This window comes from Pleurodeles waltl, chromosome 7 (assembly GCF_031143425.1).
Source record: "Pleurodeles waltl isolate 20211129_DDA chromosome 7, aPleWal1.hap1.20221129, whole genome shotgun sequence".
NCBI lineage: Eukaryota > Metazoa > Chordata > Amphibia > Caudata > Salamandridae > Pleurodeles > Pleurodeles waltl.
In genome coordinates this window covers 390,115,478-390,133,096 of record NC_090446.1, presented here as the reverse complement: position 1 = coordinate 390,133,096, position 17,619 = coordinate 390,115,478, and the positions used below count along the sequence as shown (strand labels likewise).

The 17,619-nt window shown below is 46.2% G+C and overlaps 1 protein-coding gene across 3 annotated transcripts in view; it reads left to right on the top strand.

Moving 5' to 3' along the window:
* ERGIC3 (ERGIC and golgi 3) overlaps positions 1–17,619 on the top strand; it is a 446,879-nt gene that overhangs the window by 16,713 nt on the left and 412,547 nt on the right. The window contains exon 2 of one of the 3 annotated variants that reach the window (XM_069243843.1): positions 9,021–9,142. The exons of the other annotated variants lie outside the window; for them this stretch is intronic. Coding sequence (XP_069099944.1) covers positions 9,106–9,142 — 37 coding nt within the window. The 5' untranslated portion in view covers positions 9,021–9,105. The remainder of the gene's footprint in view (positions 1–9,020; positions 9,143–17,619) is intronic. 3 annotated transcript variants of the gene reach the window in all.

Here is a 17,619-nt window from a genome sequence, read left to right as displayed (position 1 = left end):
AGACCCCGCTCCGGGTGCTGAGCCCAGAGGACAGGGACAGCCTGGGGGGGGCGGTGACCGTAGAAGAGATTAATGATGCCATAGCACAACTAGCCCCTGGGAGGACCCCAGGTACAGACGGCCTTCCTATGGATTTTTACAAAAAATACAAATCCTTATTAGTTCCTAGCTTGGCGGAGATGTACGCGGAAGCAGTACAGAGCGGAGAGTTACCAGGCACGCCACGTGAAGCACTGGTGGTGCCACTCCCTAAGACCACCAACAGGGAAGCCTCCGTGTCCGACTTCCGCCCGCTATCAATGCTGAACAGTGACTTTAAGATCCTCAGTAGGATATTGGCCGACCGTCTGCTTCCCCATATGCCCATACTGATACATGCAGACCAAAACGGCTTCATTCCTGGTCGCAGCACCTCCCTGAACCTTAGGCGCATCTTCTCTATCATGCATATGCCCAAAGAATTGATTCTGCCGGCCGGGCTCCTGCTGGCGGTGGATTTCGAAAAAGCCTTCGATTCAATTAGATGGGATTACCTGAGGTCGGAGATGGTGGGAATGGGCCTGGGAGAGAACTGGGTGGGATGGGTGGACCTACTGTACTCGTCCCCGCTGGCAAGAGTGAAGACAGGTAAAACAATATCCAGAACATACCCGATGTTTCGCGGAACCAGACAGGGGTGCCCCCTTTCCCTGCTGCTGTTTGCCCTGGCGATTGAGCCCCTCGCGACTCGTCTGCGGGAGGAGGGAGTCGGGAGGGGGGTAGTATGGGGGCCTACCGAACATATTATCTCCCTGTATGCTGACGACATACTAATATACCTCAGGGACGGTGCTAGTGGTCTCCCCTGGGCCGTTGGGGTCTTAGAGGAATTTGGTGAAGTCTCAGGGCTACACCTAAACCGCGGCAAAACATATGTGTTTCCTCTGACCCCTGGAAGTGTGCGCCCAGCAGCATGCCTGGCGGACGTACCTGGGTATTCAGATATTCTACGAATTGGGAGATCTCAGGGAGGGCAATCTGGGCAGGGCACTACGATCCCTGAGGTCCTCGGTTGGGTTCTGGCGCTCCCTGAAGCTTTCAGTAATGGCTAGAGTGGCACTGTCCAAAATGATTATGCTTCCCCGACTCCTCTATTACTTTGTTAACTTACCGCTGCTGATCTCCCCCCCCCCCCCGTCATGGTTCCGTGACCTGAACATGCTGCTAAGAGAACTAATCGGGGATGATGGCCCCAGACGCACTGCACTTATGACCCTCTGCAGGCCGACTCTTATGGGAGGGCTGGGCGCCCCCGATTTTGAGGCTTATTACTTGGCATCCCAACTGCAGTGGGTGGCTGGCTGGCTGACTGGCAGCGGACTCCTAGACCTATGCACACCCCAGGGGATAATGAAAGCAGCATGGATCGTAGCACATATGATAGGCAGGAAAATAGCCCTACCTGGTAACAACATAATGATGAGGGTCGCATTGGCATGCTGGAAGAGATGTATGAAGAGAGTGGGAGTGGGCCCCCCCCGTATTCTCCGGCCTTACCGCTCTCGGCACTGGTTCTGGAATCTGGGGGGGAAGGGCCCGGGGAACCCCGGGCTTGGCCCTTGGGCGAGAGCGGGGATTGAGACGGTGGGTGGGCTGTTCGATGGGGGAGTGCTGAGGGAATTCCCTGCCCTATCGGGAGTGGGTGTCCCCCGGGGCCAATTCCTACTTTTTGGGAGATTGATTCACCCCCTGAAAGACCACTGGTGCACGATAAATGCAGAGCCTGCAGTCCATGGAGTACTGCACCTCCTGTTGACATCGGGGGGGGGGAACCCCATCTATTAGCCAAAATCTACCAGGCTCAAGTCCAAGCTGTATTAGACCCCCTGCAATCCTTGAGGGAGCGTTGGGTGGGCACTATTGGGCGGGAACTGACTGACTCAGAATGGAACAAAGCACTGGCATACCTTCGGGCGATTTCTCGTAACACACGACTAAGATACATCCAATATAATTACCTACACAGAACGTACCTCACACCACACAGGTTATCTCGAATATACGGGGGCCCCCAGAACATGCTGGGGGGACGAAGCAGACTTTGACCACATGGTGTGGGGGTGCCCGGTACTTCAAATTGGCTGGAAGGAGGCACTGGCTGTCCTCTCTCAATTAATCGGATCGGAGCTACAGCCCACCCCGGACCTGTGCTTGCTGGGTCTGAGGCCTTCTGGGTTAAAGGGGAAAGTAAGCGGGCGTTTCCTGGACCTAACGCTGGCCCTTTACAAAAGGTTGATCTCAAAGGGCTGGAAGGCCTCGGTCCACCCCTCGTTAGCTGACTGGAAAAGGGATGTTATGAAATGGTCCAGGGCCGAACTGCAGGTCCTAAAGGCGGAGGAGGCCAAGGGCATCCGACAGGTTCCTATTGCCCCGACTTGGGAAGACCTGGTAACGACTTGGGATGGACTATCCAAGGGGACAACAAACGCCGAAGTGGAAGGGGGAGAGGGTTAGCACATCCTGGGAGGTGGTCCTGAGGAGGTAGTCACCCAGGTGGTGCCTTGAGATCCCTGCACTGATACCATATCCCCATGGAGAAATGCGAAAAAGAGAAGAATGAGTTGCTGCCAGCCTCAACGCCACGGAGGTCAGGGGGTGGAATGGGAAGATTGATGCCCCATTTACTCACTGGTGCGCCCTGGGCAAGGCTTTTTCATATGTCACTGTGCCTAGTTCCTTGAAGATTATCAACTATAAATCTTACCCACATAATGCTTTAAAGTTGACCCTCTGTTTAGTTACATACCCTTCCTACCCCTCCCCCTAGTTTCCCTTCTTCTCCCTTTATCTTCCTTTTCTCCCCTTATTCTTGTTTTTTTTTTCTCTTTTTGTGGTTTCTCCTCCAAGTTGTAGTTGGGAGCGGGTCTTTTCTTCTTTAACTTGTTACTCATATGCATGACACAGATCAATGCTATAGTCCAACGGTCTGCGCTGCACAGATTGTCAATGGGTCTAGAGTTTTGGAGTTAGTGCCCAACAAACGTATAAATGTTAATGGTTGCACCACAGGAATATACAAAGAAGCAGAATAATGTACGCCACAAGCGCGGATTGTTTTAATGATCATGTATAACGAGTGCAAATGTTTACGTTGAATAGACACACAAATGTATAATAACAAAATGTTAATAAAAATATAGTTAAAAAAAAAATATATACAGTTTGTGATGTTGATTATTATGGAGTTTGTCACAAGAGTTGGAAACAATTTATCATGCAGTTTGTAGAGTAATGTACATGTATGTTACATGACTGTTATGTATTTTGAGTAGTAAGATTATAATAAAATGTAATGAGAACATGAATTATATCTGATTTAGAATGTTCTCTGTTATCCCTGCTGACGTTTCACTGAAATAGTTCATGCTGAAGCTTAGTCATCTCGTAAGTGGTTGTGCAATTTGGTCATGTAAGGAACATGCATGATGTATTAATAAGGCACAGATTTGACCTTCAATGCTATGGTAAATTTTTTACTGCATTTCCAATAATACATTCTTATGCTTGTTGTGGAGTACCATTATTCATGGCATCCAATAAGCCCGGCTGCTGTGAGCTCCACAATATGATTTCAGCCTTGTATGGCCATTGCTTCTTTAGCTCCTCTTGATTGAAGTCCAAGGTTGATCATTTATTTTACAAGTCTTTTATGAATTAATGAAATGTGGAAACGTGTGTTGTATAATTCGCCTGTCCTGGGGAATAATTGTTCCTATCCTTATTGGGTGATAATGTTTAGGTTTGGTCTGTCAATTCTTTTGTGGCTTCTGCTAGAGAAGAGCAAGGTCTTTGCCCTCCTTTTGAATTCCAGGTGATTGCAAATTGATTTTATACTTATTGGAAGGGAGTTTCCAATTTTTTTCAGCTATTACCAACTGTTCTTTTAAGTGATCATTATGATTACCTAGGAACCAGTCTGGGTTGAAGTGCCCTTTTCAGAGAGAATCTCTTTAGCTTTATTGCAGTGAATCTTTAAATGAGATCTTCTGGTGATGGGGAGCTAGTGATAGACTTGTAAGACAGGGGAGATATGGGTTTGTAGCTTTACCTGTAGGAGTTGTCTTGCTGCCACATTCTGTAGTTCTGGGCACTGGGGCACCCCTTATTATCAAAATAATTGCTAGCTCTTGAGAGGCCCCGTGAAATAGGCCAGCTTGCAGGGATATGGCTGCGACGTTGGACCCTGGAGCATCCCGTAGTGGCCCCTTATGGGGAAAAAACAATGGGTTTCCTGGATGGGACACCCAGAAACAAAAATGCTAAAAAGTTAATAATAGTGGCCACAGCCACTCCTCTGTTGTTCTCTGCTCCTTCAAGGAGTGCCCCAAAATTCCCAGTGAGGCCTATTTACATTTTTTTTGTTTTTGACAATGTCCTGAACTGTATAACTTCCAATCATTTTCTTTTTAATGTTGTGGGCCAGGGCTTCAGGATCTTTGGAGCTCCTACCTAGCAACATAAAAAAAGTAAATACCCCGAGTCATTGAATCCATAACCCCAGGAGAGAGTACCATAATTTTCAAAAATACTCCCCAATCTGGAACTTTTGCTCTACAGCTGGATGGAAGTGCAGTATTCCCTCGGGGCTGCTTCTGTGACTGCATTTTATGCAGCCTGAAAAAACAAAGACGCAAGGCGCTCTTGTGGTTGTTTTTATCATTGCATTTCTGGGCTGAAAATTTTAAAAGAGAGACTTTGGGCCTCATTACGATTTGGCAGAATGCATACCGCCACACTGGTGGTGAAACCACCGCCAGGCTGGCGGTGCAGACTGACATATTACGACTATGTCGATTAATCCAACGCAACACATCCAACTTACCGCCAGTACTGCTACTGCGGTCAGGCCGCTGTTGGCGGCGGTAGCTATCTTCAGGCTGGTGGGAACAAATTTACTGCTCACCATATTATGAGCCACCAGACCGTCAGGATTTCCGGTGTGGCCTAACTGCCCCAAAAAGCAGAAGTGCACAAAGTCCACATGTAAGAGCCCCAACTTGACTCCTGACAGCCAATAGGCCTCCACATGATAGGGGCATCAATGGCGCAGGCACCTCAGAGGTGTGGGGGTGGTGAGGGGGCTTGGGTTTGGAAGGGTTTTTCTTCTGTTTGGGCTTGGGAGAAGGGACTTTGGCTCTGGGAGGGGTGGACTTCTTACTGGGTGGAGGAGCAGGGTTAACACGGGGGCAGTGGAGGAATGAGGTGGAAAGGCTGGGTAGGGCAGGAGGACATAACGTTTAGGGGCAACACTGGGTGGGACAAGAGTAGGGAACAGGTCAAGGGAGGCAAGGAAGACTTTTTTGGGGGGAACACAGGCGCAGTCATGTGTAAAAAGGATGGAAGTGTAGGCAGAGGGAGTGCTTGTGTGACGTGTTGGTGTGCTGTACCTGGATGCTGGTTTGTGCAATATGTGTGTGGTGGGTGTATGTTGGATGGGTGAGTGAGTGGGTGCATTTGTGTCTCTTGGGAGGAGGGGGGGAAGATATGTGAGTGAAATTTTGGGTGCTGTGTGCAAGTGCGGTGGATGTGCTGTAGGTGGAAGTGAAGGTGGTCATGGTGAGTGTGGATGTGGTGTGTGGGGTGGGTGTCTGAGAGTCTGCTGTTGTGGTGACTGAGGGTATGACAGGACTAGTGGCAGGATCAGGGTATGATGTTGCAGTGACCGCAGGTGTGAGTGGTGATACAACTGTAAGGGAGGAGGTGGTGGGGGAAGCAGTGTGGGAAGTGTCTGTGTATGCAGATGTGTGTTTGTGTGTGTGTGTGTGCATGCTTGTGGGTTCGTATGTGGTACATGTGTCTGTCTTTGCGCACCCTGTCTTTTGTAGTGGGTGTATGCTGGGCTCTGGATGGGTGAAGCGAGAGGGGTTGTGGATTTGGAACAGGTAGTTGGTGGTGGGGGGAACAGAAGATGGAGGGACACTTGCTGCCGTCAACGAGGAGGCCAGAGCCTGAAACGATCTCGGTAGGCCAGAAAAGGCACCATTAATTCCTCCCAGGTAGGCATTACTTTGTTGCATCTGGGATGCCAGTCCCTGGATGGCATTCACAATGGTTGACTGCCCCACAGAGATAGACCTCAGGAGGTCAATAGCCTCCTTATTGAGGGCAGCTGGGCTGACTGGGGCAGAAGGGCCTGCAGCAAAGGAGACACCTACCCTCCTGGATGAAGAGCTACAGGGAGGGCGGTGCTGGTAAGGAGGTGGTGGACAAGGAGGGTGCTGGGGTGGACCCAGATAAGTCCGCCACCGCCAGGGAGCCACCATCGGAGGAGGAATTCGGAAGATGTTGTGGTAGCCCCAGTCTCCCCCATGTGCTTTCCTCGCCCTCCGTCCCACTGGTCCCCTCGCCTCCGCTGGTGCCAACCTCCTGGGTCCTGTGGGCTGCATCTTCCCCACTCGCTGGTGCCCTTCCTCCTTCGCCGGATGATGCTGATGCACAAATAGCCAGAGGTGGAGAGAGGAGGAGGGTGGTAGAGGAGGAAATTGTAAATGCCTACCCATCTAGTACACATGTTAACAAGAAACCTAATTGCCCCTGTTGTGACAACTAGAGCCCATAATGTATAAATGAACAATTGAGTCCTGAAAGCCATTTCCAAACTTATCACCTATTACCTCAACTCTTCAGTCTGGACACATGATTGAACATCCTACGTGCCTGTCAACTGTCTAACTCACTTACCTATAAATTTCATCCATGAACATACTCGCCTACATGTCAATCATGACAGGATGGAAGCAGTTTGACTACAGAAGTACTGTGTACATAAACGTTATGACAAGTATATGTGGAATACATTCTGTACAGATGTCCAGTTATATTGAAATACCACTGCTTGCAATGTACGCTACACATACTTGTCATTACTAAAATACAGTGCCAACAAGATAACTTTGGGCAAGTACAGTGGACTCTGGAATAGAGCATGAAGGCAGTAGTATGCCTCAACATTGGAGTAACTCACGTTTACAGTAGCAAATGTGGTACAGTACGACCACATCATATCCTGCATGGCTTTACATAGCTAACGTACTACAGAGCAGCATATTTGGAGTGATAACCAGGACTTTTTATTCCCCAAATACCATCAGACCTTGTCAATGCCTAAGTCCAGTAAGGGACACAGTAGACAACCATACAGTAGTTACATAACAGTCTGCACTAACCCCCTTGCGGCTGCTGTGCTGCCCTCAAGCACCCATCCATTCTGGGTAGGTCACCTCCAGTATGCGGGCCATTAGGGGGTGTCAGGGTCCAACGGGCACCCCTTCCACATTGGCAGGCCATCCCCAGCTGGGCCTCTGCGGTCTTCCGGGCCCAGCGTCTCCGATCCTCCCACCACTTCCTGCAGAGGGTGTGCCACTGGCTATGGACCCCCAGGGTCCGCATTTGTTTGTCGATGGCTGTCCATAACCCTTTCTTGTGGTGGGCGCTGACCTGCATGGGAAACATTGAGAAAATGGAGAACATAATGTAGATTATACTTATACAGCTGCAACAATTTGCAACAATTAGCATACATGGCCCATGCACATAGACAATACTCCAAGCACCACATACATCATGTGCATGCAGTTCCTCAATTCAGGCATCCTATGTCAATGAGCACACACTTTAGCCATCAAACCCCACCCGAAATGCAATTTATTGAACGTTGTCCTGACTTGTTGCTCTGGAGCCCTATACAACCGCCCATACAGGGGTAGGACCCCTTCCACCGGTTTATCCAGCTCCTCAACAGTGAAGTCTGGGCCCTATGCTCTGCAGTGCATGCCATTGTGGCTCCAAGGTACAGGACACAGCAGCACACAAAGTGGAGGTTGTTCTTGCCCGAGTGCCAGGAGTCAAGTGAGCTGGGCTAAACAAAATCGAGTTAAGGAACGATGTGGTCATGACTGTCACCACCGGCAGTGATAGTCATTGGCCCCAGTTTCCTTTAGACGTCCGTGTTGACCAATCAGGAATTGCACAGCGGTCCCGACCGCCTTCCGCCATGAAGACTACCGTCGGCGGAATGAGGTCACTTCCATTCGTTCTCTGCATGCAGGACAGGTGGCTGCCATTTTACATATTTTCATTATTTTCCTGTGCTCCCACTGCGTCATTACATGCATATTGTCACGATTTACTCAATTATAGGTTACAATATGTCAACACTCACATATGTAGTGGGTGTCAGCTGACATTACTACAGTTGTTTGTACATATGTCTGTATTGATATTCTGTATAGTAAAACATATGGAGAGGCTATGTTTGTACATCATTACAAGTCCCGTTCACGTCCCTTGTCACAGCTGTGGCAGTATGAGGCATTGCCAAAGTGTCTGGGTAGGAATGGTGTGTGGTGAAATGTCTTTCGACAGCATGACAGACAACGTACATGATCAATACTTTCTGATTGTCATATCTCAGTTAGGACACTACATTGTGAGAAGTCTTAAATGTTGTTTGTATCCCTGCCTAGTTACGGCCAAATTGTAGTGGTGAGGAATGCACCAGTTTACCGGCTCCTAGTAGGCTTTGAAACCATGGAAGAGAGGCATGATGACCTATCGACTGAACTGTCTGACCATCAGGGAACTGATTGCCCAGTTGGAGCCAGAACTCCTGCCAGCTTTGAGTAATCCCCATGCCATCCCTCTACAGTCAAGGTCTTGTCTGTCGTGCATTTTTTTAGCCAGTGGCTTGTTTCGGTGGACTGTGGGACTGGCTGCAGGGATGTCACAGCTGATGTTCAGTATGGTGTTACAAGAAGTGCTGGATTGCCCTACTGAAGCATTTGGACAGGTACCTAAGGTTCCCACAAAGTCCAGATTTGAACACTGTTAAGGCAGCCTTTTACAAAATTGCAAATGTCCCACATGTAATAGGGGCCATAGAGGAATTCACATCGCCTTGGTGCCTCTGAGGGCAAATGAGCAGGTGTACAGAAACTGGAAGAGTACATATTTGATCAATGTACAAATGGTGTGTCTTGCAGCCCAGAAATATCACATGTGACAGAGAAATACCCTGGTTCAGTACATGATTCCTACGTCCTGAGGAACAGCAGTGTCCCTGCATTGATGTTACAACTACAGCGAGAAGGGGCCTGGCTCATAGGTATGTGCACTGCTGTTCATGTCAGTTATTTGATCTACCTCCATACACAGTCTGCACTATGCCTATCACTGTTTCCTATTGTAATGTTCCCATTTCCATACAGGTGACTCTGGATACCCCAACTTGCCCTGGCTCATGACACCTGTTAGGCATCCACATACATATGGGAATGACAGGTACAATGAGGCACACGGCCAGATGAGGCGGTTAACAGAGAACACTTTCAGCGTTTTGAAAGCTAGATTGCGTTGCCTCCATGTGTCAGCTGGTGCCCAACAGTACCGACCAGGGGAAGTCTGCAAGATCATTGTTGCGTGCCATATAATCTGGCCCTCAGAAGGCACATACTACTGTTGGAGGAGGGGGACATAGCCACAAGAGCTGTGGCTGAGGCTGTTTATTCTGATACTGAAGAGGAGGCAGACGAGGAGGAAGCAGACAACAACAGGACTGACCTGATTCGCCAGCACTTTCAATGAATCTCAGATAGGTGTTATTTGAATGTAATGTGCACTTAGACCATGTATTGGAGATGCGAGTTGGTACATTAATGTTGTATGCATCAACGTGTGTGTGGAGACTGCTGCCTTCCAACTTCCAAACCAGAACAGTCGCTGACTTCTCATAAGGAGAAGTGGAAACGCATTGCTGCCAATAATTTGTGAATAATGATGGTGCCTTTACAGTTCATCCCTATAGATGTACCCAAGTTTGATGGTCCCAAGTCTGACTAGTTGGGTAAATATAAGGTACACTTATCGGGCTTGTCATGTTTTTGTAGGCCTATCATGTTGTATTGTGAGCTTCTGTCTGTCATCTCCCTGTTTCTGACTACGCAAGGTGGTGTTCTGTAGAGGATGTCCTCTATAAGGAATTATACCATCACTACACGTGTGTGACTGAAAATCCTGGCCTATACATATGTGGTATCCTACCCAGTCTGGCAATTATCCTGTGTATGTGAATACTGCTGTTGATGTATAGTAATGGCCTACATGGCTTACTACATTGAGCCTTATCCCATGTTTTTTTTCCTCTGCAGTTCACATGCCTGTTTGCAATCTGCTTTCTGTAATACCTGTTGGCTCCCTTGCCATTGGATGTTTCCTCTGCTGAAGGGGCAGGGGTTCTGGTGGCCCAGGGGTCCTCTTGCTTGGCCACTATTCCAGTTCCAGGTGCAGATATAGAGGGCATGGATGGGCGTGCTGTTGGGTGGAGGACAGCTGCAGGATGGTGGTGTGTTCTTTGAGCACCCCTAACATGGAGACCATGGCAGCATTGTGTGCCTGCCACTGATGCATGGCCTCCTGGTGGTATTTCCTCTGCAGCCTTTGGTTCTCCTGCAAGGTGGTAAGTATCTGGCCCATCTTGTCCTGGGATTGCTGGTAGGCTCCAGGGACTCGGGAGATGGCTTCCTGGCCAGCTGTGTCCTGTTGTCTCATCCCTTAGCCCACAATTGCTCTCCCATTGGCTCTTGCCACCTGTGCCCCTGGTGCAGTGTGCCCCCTCCCACTGACACCAGGACTTTCATTCTCTTGGGTTTGGAGTGTTGACTCATTGCCCTGTACTGTGGGGCACACTAATGTTTGATCTGTCCTTGGGACACATGTTGGAAAAGGTGGGCTCTGCTGTGCAACGGATGCCACAGGGGAGGGGGATTCTGTCGTGGGTAGGTTGAGGCTAGTGGTGGTGGTGGGCTGACCAGTCATGCCTGATGGGCCAGGAAAGCCCTCTATATTCAGACGTCCAGTGTATTCCTCCTCTATTGGACCTACTTCCAGGGCTGGGCTTTCTGTCTTCGGCATCCTCTACTGTGTGACAGTCCTTGGGATACCTGAGTAATGAGAGGTATTGTTTTACATGATGGTATTGTACTGGTGGTACACATGGTTGTTTGCCATCATTGCCTTGAATTGCAGAGCAGTAATGGCATTGATAGTTTCTTGATAACTGCTTGTTGTGCATCAGTTGAAAGTTGCTATTGTACAATTTGTCTCTATTTGTTTTGGGTTCTCCTACTGTTATTGCTATGTACTGATGTGCATTCCAGTTTCTTGTTGGTGAAGTGGTGTGACCTGGTTAAACATTCAGGAGTTCACATGTGGAGTAGAATTTGCAGTCATTCAAGGGTAGGGAGTGTTGCATTGCGGTAGTTGTAGTACTTGCTACAGTGTGGGAAATACATGCACTAGGTGGGCCTGTGAGGGAGTGGTGTTAGTAGGGAGATGTGGCATGCAAGGGAGGGTATTGGGTCAACTGTGATTTAGTGCACCTGAGGGTGGTGTGAGGGGGTGACAGGGTGGTGGGAGTACATGCTGTGTAGGGGTAAATGGTGACAGGGAAGTGTTGTTGGCTTACCATGGCAAAGTCCTCTGGTATTTCCATCAGCCCCTCTGGGTGTAGGATGGCCAAGACCTTCTCCTCCAAAGATGTGAACTGTGGGGGAGATGGTGGGGGCCTACTGCCAGTCTTCATGATGTTAATTTGATGTTGTGATGTTATGGCCCGTACCTGCCCCCGTAGGTCGTTCCACCTCTTCCTAATGTCGTCCCTTGTGCTCGGATGGTTTCCCACTCCGTTCACCCTGACGACGATTATCTGCCATAACTCCATTTTCTGGGCTATGGATATCTGCTGGATATGTGCTCCAAACAGTGTGGCTCCACTATGACAATTCCGATGACCGTGACCCTCAACTCCTCGTCTGTGAAGTGTATGTTTTTTTGTTGTGACGTGGTGGTTGTGGTGTTGATGGTGGGGTGTGTGATATGCAGGAATGCTGGGTGTGCTGTTTGTTGGTGTGAGGTTGAGGGCTGGGGTGTGTGTGGTTTATTTTGTTTGTGTGTAGTGGTGATGTGCGTGTTGTGTTGCTCTTGATGTTGTGTGATGCGTGTGTGATGTGGCTGTGATTTCTAGGTGCGGTGCCTTCTGTCAGTGTGGTCTTGTCTCGCTATTTCAGACTTTCTGGGTGCAAAGGATTATGAGTAAGTGTGTGGGGTGTGTTATATAGTGCTGTGATCAGGTGTGTGTATGTGTATTAGGTGTGGGGTATTGGTATTGTCCAATGTGGTGCTGTGTTCTGGTGGAGGTGCGTTTTTGACCATAGCGTTTTGGACTGCCAATGGATTACCGCAGTGCAAAGGCTGCGGTGCTGATTTGTGAGTTGTAATTTGGAGGTAAGGCTGTTGTCGACATAGCAGTGCTGGTGGTGGAACCACCCTCTCCTGCTGTCCTTGTCAGATTTTTGTCTATTTTCTGGCAGTTTTGTGTTGGCGACTCATCATACGGCAGTCTTCAGACCGCCATCACTGGTAGTCTTTCGGCACCCGCTTACAGAGCGGTCTCTGAAAACGACTGACACACTCGTAATGAGCACCTCCGAATCAGGTTTGCTTAATTCATTTATTTTTAAGGACTGTATTTATTTTCATATTCCCCCCCCCCCCAATAGATTTATTAACAATTATATAAAAAAGTTACAAAGTTTAACAATTATTAAAAATGACTATTCAAAAACATTGCATCATGTGAATTATCAAATATACATTTGCTTAAAATTATTGGTGATTTTGGAGAAAGATGATAGATTTATTATTATTTTTTATATATATATATATATCAAAAGGTAATCCTGTGTTCCTTCCGGTGCTCGCCTATGAGGTTGGTGCTCCGTAAATGGGCACAGGACCCTTTTTAAATCCACGCCAAAAACAAATCAAAATCTGTCACTCCTTGCAAATCAATGGCCTTCATTTATTTAAAAAATCCATAAAACATAGGCCCTATGTTCTGTTTTATGGATTTTTGGAATAAATGAAGGCCATTGATTTGCAAGGAGTGCCAGATTTTGATTTGTTCTTGGCGTACACACACACACACACACACTCACTCACTCACTCACTCACTCACTCACTCTCTCTCTCTCTCTTATGCTCAGCCCTTGAAAAAAAGCCAATGGACTAATTTTATTTTTTATTTTGGTGTTGCAGTGGCGTAGAGTTAGCTGTTCAGGGGCCTGGCTCTGTGGCAAACCCCCACGCTGTGTAATAGAGGTTCGGTACCCTCAAGGGGTGACAACAGGGTTTGCCAGTGGTGTGTTGGCATCTCATAGACCAGGCTCGGCAGCCAAAACCCCACCGTGTATGGCAAAAGGGCATGTTCTGCTGGGGTTGGCCGCCTTTAGGGGGTTTGCCACAAGGTGAGAGATTGGCTGCACATAGAGGGTGGGATCCAGGCCCTGCGGCCAACCCTTCTCTGCGCCAGTCAAAGGCCCTGCACGGCAGGTGGTTGGCTTTATGTAGGTTAGTAAAATATTACATGCGTTTAAAAAAAAAAAACCTTAGACTGTCAGTGAAAAAGTCAAAGGATAAAGTGACTTTATTGTTAAATGAGGAAGTCGGTTAAGACCTGCAGTTTTAAATGAAATTCACCAATTATATTTATCTCAAGTAACTATAATTTGTGAACTAAGGTCACTATAACTTGCAACATCGCTATGGACTACTATTACCCCACATATTACATCACTCATCACATCTTCTGTGGCATCATTGATAATTTCACTGCAACATTTGCAATAAAATTACTTATGAGGAAACTGTGCAGCTGCCAGACTTTGTATTGCTGTTTTTTGTGACAAATATCTGTTCTGCAGCAGAGTGGCTGCTGCTGCCAGGACTCCATATCCAAAGCAAAAGGAGCAGATATTGGACATAATGTGGAACAAATCAGACATTCATCCCCAGTGACAGATCTGGGTTTAATCTATCAGTTTTTCTTTTGCTCCCCATGCCTTTCCATTTTGGACCCAGCCATATGCAAACCAATCTTTACCCTGTTCCCAATGGGAGCAGTCCAGGCCAAACTGACAGACCATGTCCTCCTTGGACCAGAAACAATCATCTAGGGGCAGAGGTGGCGCTGCTGCCCTGGTTGCCTTGCTGTAGCGGTGCTGTAGCGGTGCTGGCAGGGGAGCTCAGGACCAGGCAGAGGGCTTCGCTCCTACAGTATTCCTGGGCTAACATGTCTCCTGCCTCAGGTGGGTGGGGGTGATTAGGAGGAACCCAGCTGGGCCTTCAGCATTATGGCACCATTGTTGCTTTGACCCTCGAGGTTCCTCTGAGGGCGGGCTGGGATTTTTAGCTCTTTCTCTGGTGACAGGCTTAGGCAGCCGCCGTGTTATAGGCACGGCTTGTTCTTACTTCAGGAGTAAGCTGGGGTATCCACCGCCAGACAGCTCCGCCTGATCCCCAAGTTGTGGGGGGACAGAATACAGCTGATGCTGAGGGTCAAAGGGGAAGATTGATGATTCTTTGCTTTCAAAATAAAATGTTCACAAAGAAATGCAAATAGGATAAAAAGTTGTTCTAAACTACTGTGAAATTTGTAGGTACCATTTAGTTAAAGCATCATTTAGTAAAATGTGTTGATGAATCCTAGCATTTCCCAAAAAATATTCATAATCAAAAGTCAGTGTAACCAGTTTCAATAAGATTATGGGGAAACCTCAAAATAAACAGGCATTACCAAAGCCAAATAGGTCTGATATTGGTGGTCAGTCTTTTGGCTTGGTCAATGCGTGTCTTGTTTTGACCTGGCTTTTATAAAACATTATTGTTGTGGGAGCAGCAGGCCCTCACTGTTCTAACAAATATTAGCAAAAATCTAAAATATTTTTTGGCTTTAAAAAGCACACATTGCCACTTTAGTTCCTGACGCTGAACAGACTACTTAGTGTGCCAGTATACTCCTTGTGAAAGAGCAGATTGTGACCATTCACAGTGAAGCCAGCCAATAGATAGTGAGAAAGATAGAAGGTTAATAAAAACAAACTATCTTGGTTAACACCAGACCTAATTAGGGACCCAGTTCTTACAGAAAGTCACAAAAGTGCACCAGTGGTATATGTCTTTGCATTGGTGCAGATTTGCATATTTCATGGATTCACAAGAATGTACGGAAGTAGACCAAGAAACCATACTCATAAAAACTATTTGTAAGCTGTAGTTTAGCATGAGCAAATATGCATGTGTAGATTTGCTCATGTGAAAATCAGTTGAGCGTTTACAAGTTCACTTTCTTTCAAACTACGTTTTTCCCAACCCTGGAAAAGGTTTTTACTTCTGACCCTATCAGGAGACAATTTCCAACCTTTACCAATATGGAAAATGATGAGGGAAACATTAGGGGAAAACCCTTAAAACATGCAAGTTAGTAGATTTGCACAGACTCCAAAGGACATCCCAACCTTTGAACTATTGCTTTCTACTACCTCCAGCCCCAGTATGTCGATCTGTGGAAAGGTGGCACTTGAAGATAATTGCTAGTATTCAGACCCTACTGTTATATTAACCCTGTCATAATCAGAGATGCTGTTATCAGAGCTCTTATGTAATGAAATGGCTGCCATAATTTGTCACTGCACTACGTGGCACCAAAGGAACAAGTCGATCTTTTTTCTTTTTTCAGGACAAGTAGATTTATGAAGCAACCTGTCCCATCAACAAGTAGATATTTTATTATATTCCACACTCCTGAATCAAAGCAACAAAGAAACCCATTAGAATGTCTAATTGACAGTTTACAATGTGCTGCTCTTCCTTTTTGAGATAATACAGGTAGGAGGTGTGTGCCAAGACTTTTGAGTATGCATGGCCTGAGAAAAGTACACATTTTTAACTTGAAGCCTGCCACAGTGAACAAAAGGATGACAACTGTTTAGTAGCATATTGTTAATTTCATCTTGATGCACTCTTTAAATTGAATATTCAATGTGAATTAATGAACTACATTTATTTTTGGAAAATCCCTGGATGCATGTACTCTTTATTTTATTTATTAATTACAGACACAGGTTTATCTGTGGAATAGAATGTGAGGTGGAAAAGTAACCGGGTCACAAGAAACCGTCTGAGTCAGGAGGCAATGAGGAACTTTAACAATTGTTGCAGGAGACAAGTACGATCATGAGGAGGATTAAGAGTAGTGTTCACAGATAGGTTGGGCACCAGGGGTAAAGCAATGAATATGTGTCCAAGGAATAGAAGCCCTCCTGCCTGTTACAATTTTGGTGTGTTGATTTGTATGATTGGAATCACTGTGTTAGCTTACCACATTTGCCATTATGATATACATCAATAACTATGTGTTCGCAAAGCTACTTTCTACCCGACAGATAATGGCGAGGTAAGACTTCTGAAATGTGGTTTGTTTTTCCTTCAGCTAACTTGACCTTCTTCAAAGTCCAGGGCAATGCTTTCTTGGGATGAATGTATAATGTACTCCAAAACTTAAAAAGGCTTCTGAGCAGATCCCATGAATAACATGATTCTTGAATGTGATCCCACAAATTAGAAGGTTCTTGGATATGATACCAGGGCTTTGAACCCTAACTCCTTGCAAAAATCACTTTATTGTACACCAGTACATAGGTTGAGGTATCCTTAGGCATTAAAATAGTTTTGGGTAAGGGTTATATTAAACCCCAGCGAATTAACACCTGACCTGTTCTTGCACTTCCCTTGTTCAACTTGCAAATTGCAGAGAGGCATGAAGCAATGACTAAGGTGAATGCTATACACCCTAAAATTAAAATATTAGTTTTGCCTCTTTACATGTATTCAGGTTATACGAGAATTACAGCACAAACCTCTAAATTTGCATTGTGCTCTTATCATTTTGACAGAAATATAGCAAGAACAATTCTGCTCCTGTGGTCCATTTATTTGAGTTTAATTGTAGACCTAAATGTAGTGTAACTGCCTTATAATTGCATATAAAACGGGGATAGCTTAACTTGAGCATATTGATGCAATTATGATGAATATAATGTTTAATACAGAAGTCCTCCTATGATGTAGCCTCCTCTCTCAGGGACAGATTTGCTTGTATTATAATCAAAAGCATTCTTGACAATAGTCAAACATACCGTTCTTTGCAATGAATTGGTGTCAGGTTGGTCTGCTATAGCTAGTATGTACAGCTGTCAAAGTATTTTTAGCTTTCAAATGATCAACCATGATACAAGGTTGATTGATTATTTGTCATGGGGGTGGGGGGGATTCAAATTCATTTTATTGCAGTGCTTTGTTGGGAGGTAATTGTTGAATGAATATTCCATGTAATTTCAGTTGTAGGGTGAAGTGTATAGGGTCTCTGACCAGAAGAATGCTTTCTTTGTAATAATAAACAATGTATAAGAAGAGCTGTAATGGTCTAATAATTTGTATTTTTTCAAATGTTCAAAGTAAGCCTTGAAATGGCTTTTGATTAAAAACATCCTTATTAGCCTCAACAATAACATTAATTCTCTCCAAACCAAGTGTAGCTTAAATGTATGCTGTTCTGTACTATGTTTAAGCTTTCAACTGAGGTTTGACAAGGAATCCCTTTTAAAAAAATACTAAACTTACGTTTTTTTTAGATTTGAGCACCTCTCGATCTGGTATTTGAAAACACGACCAAAGTTGCTTGCACAT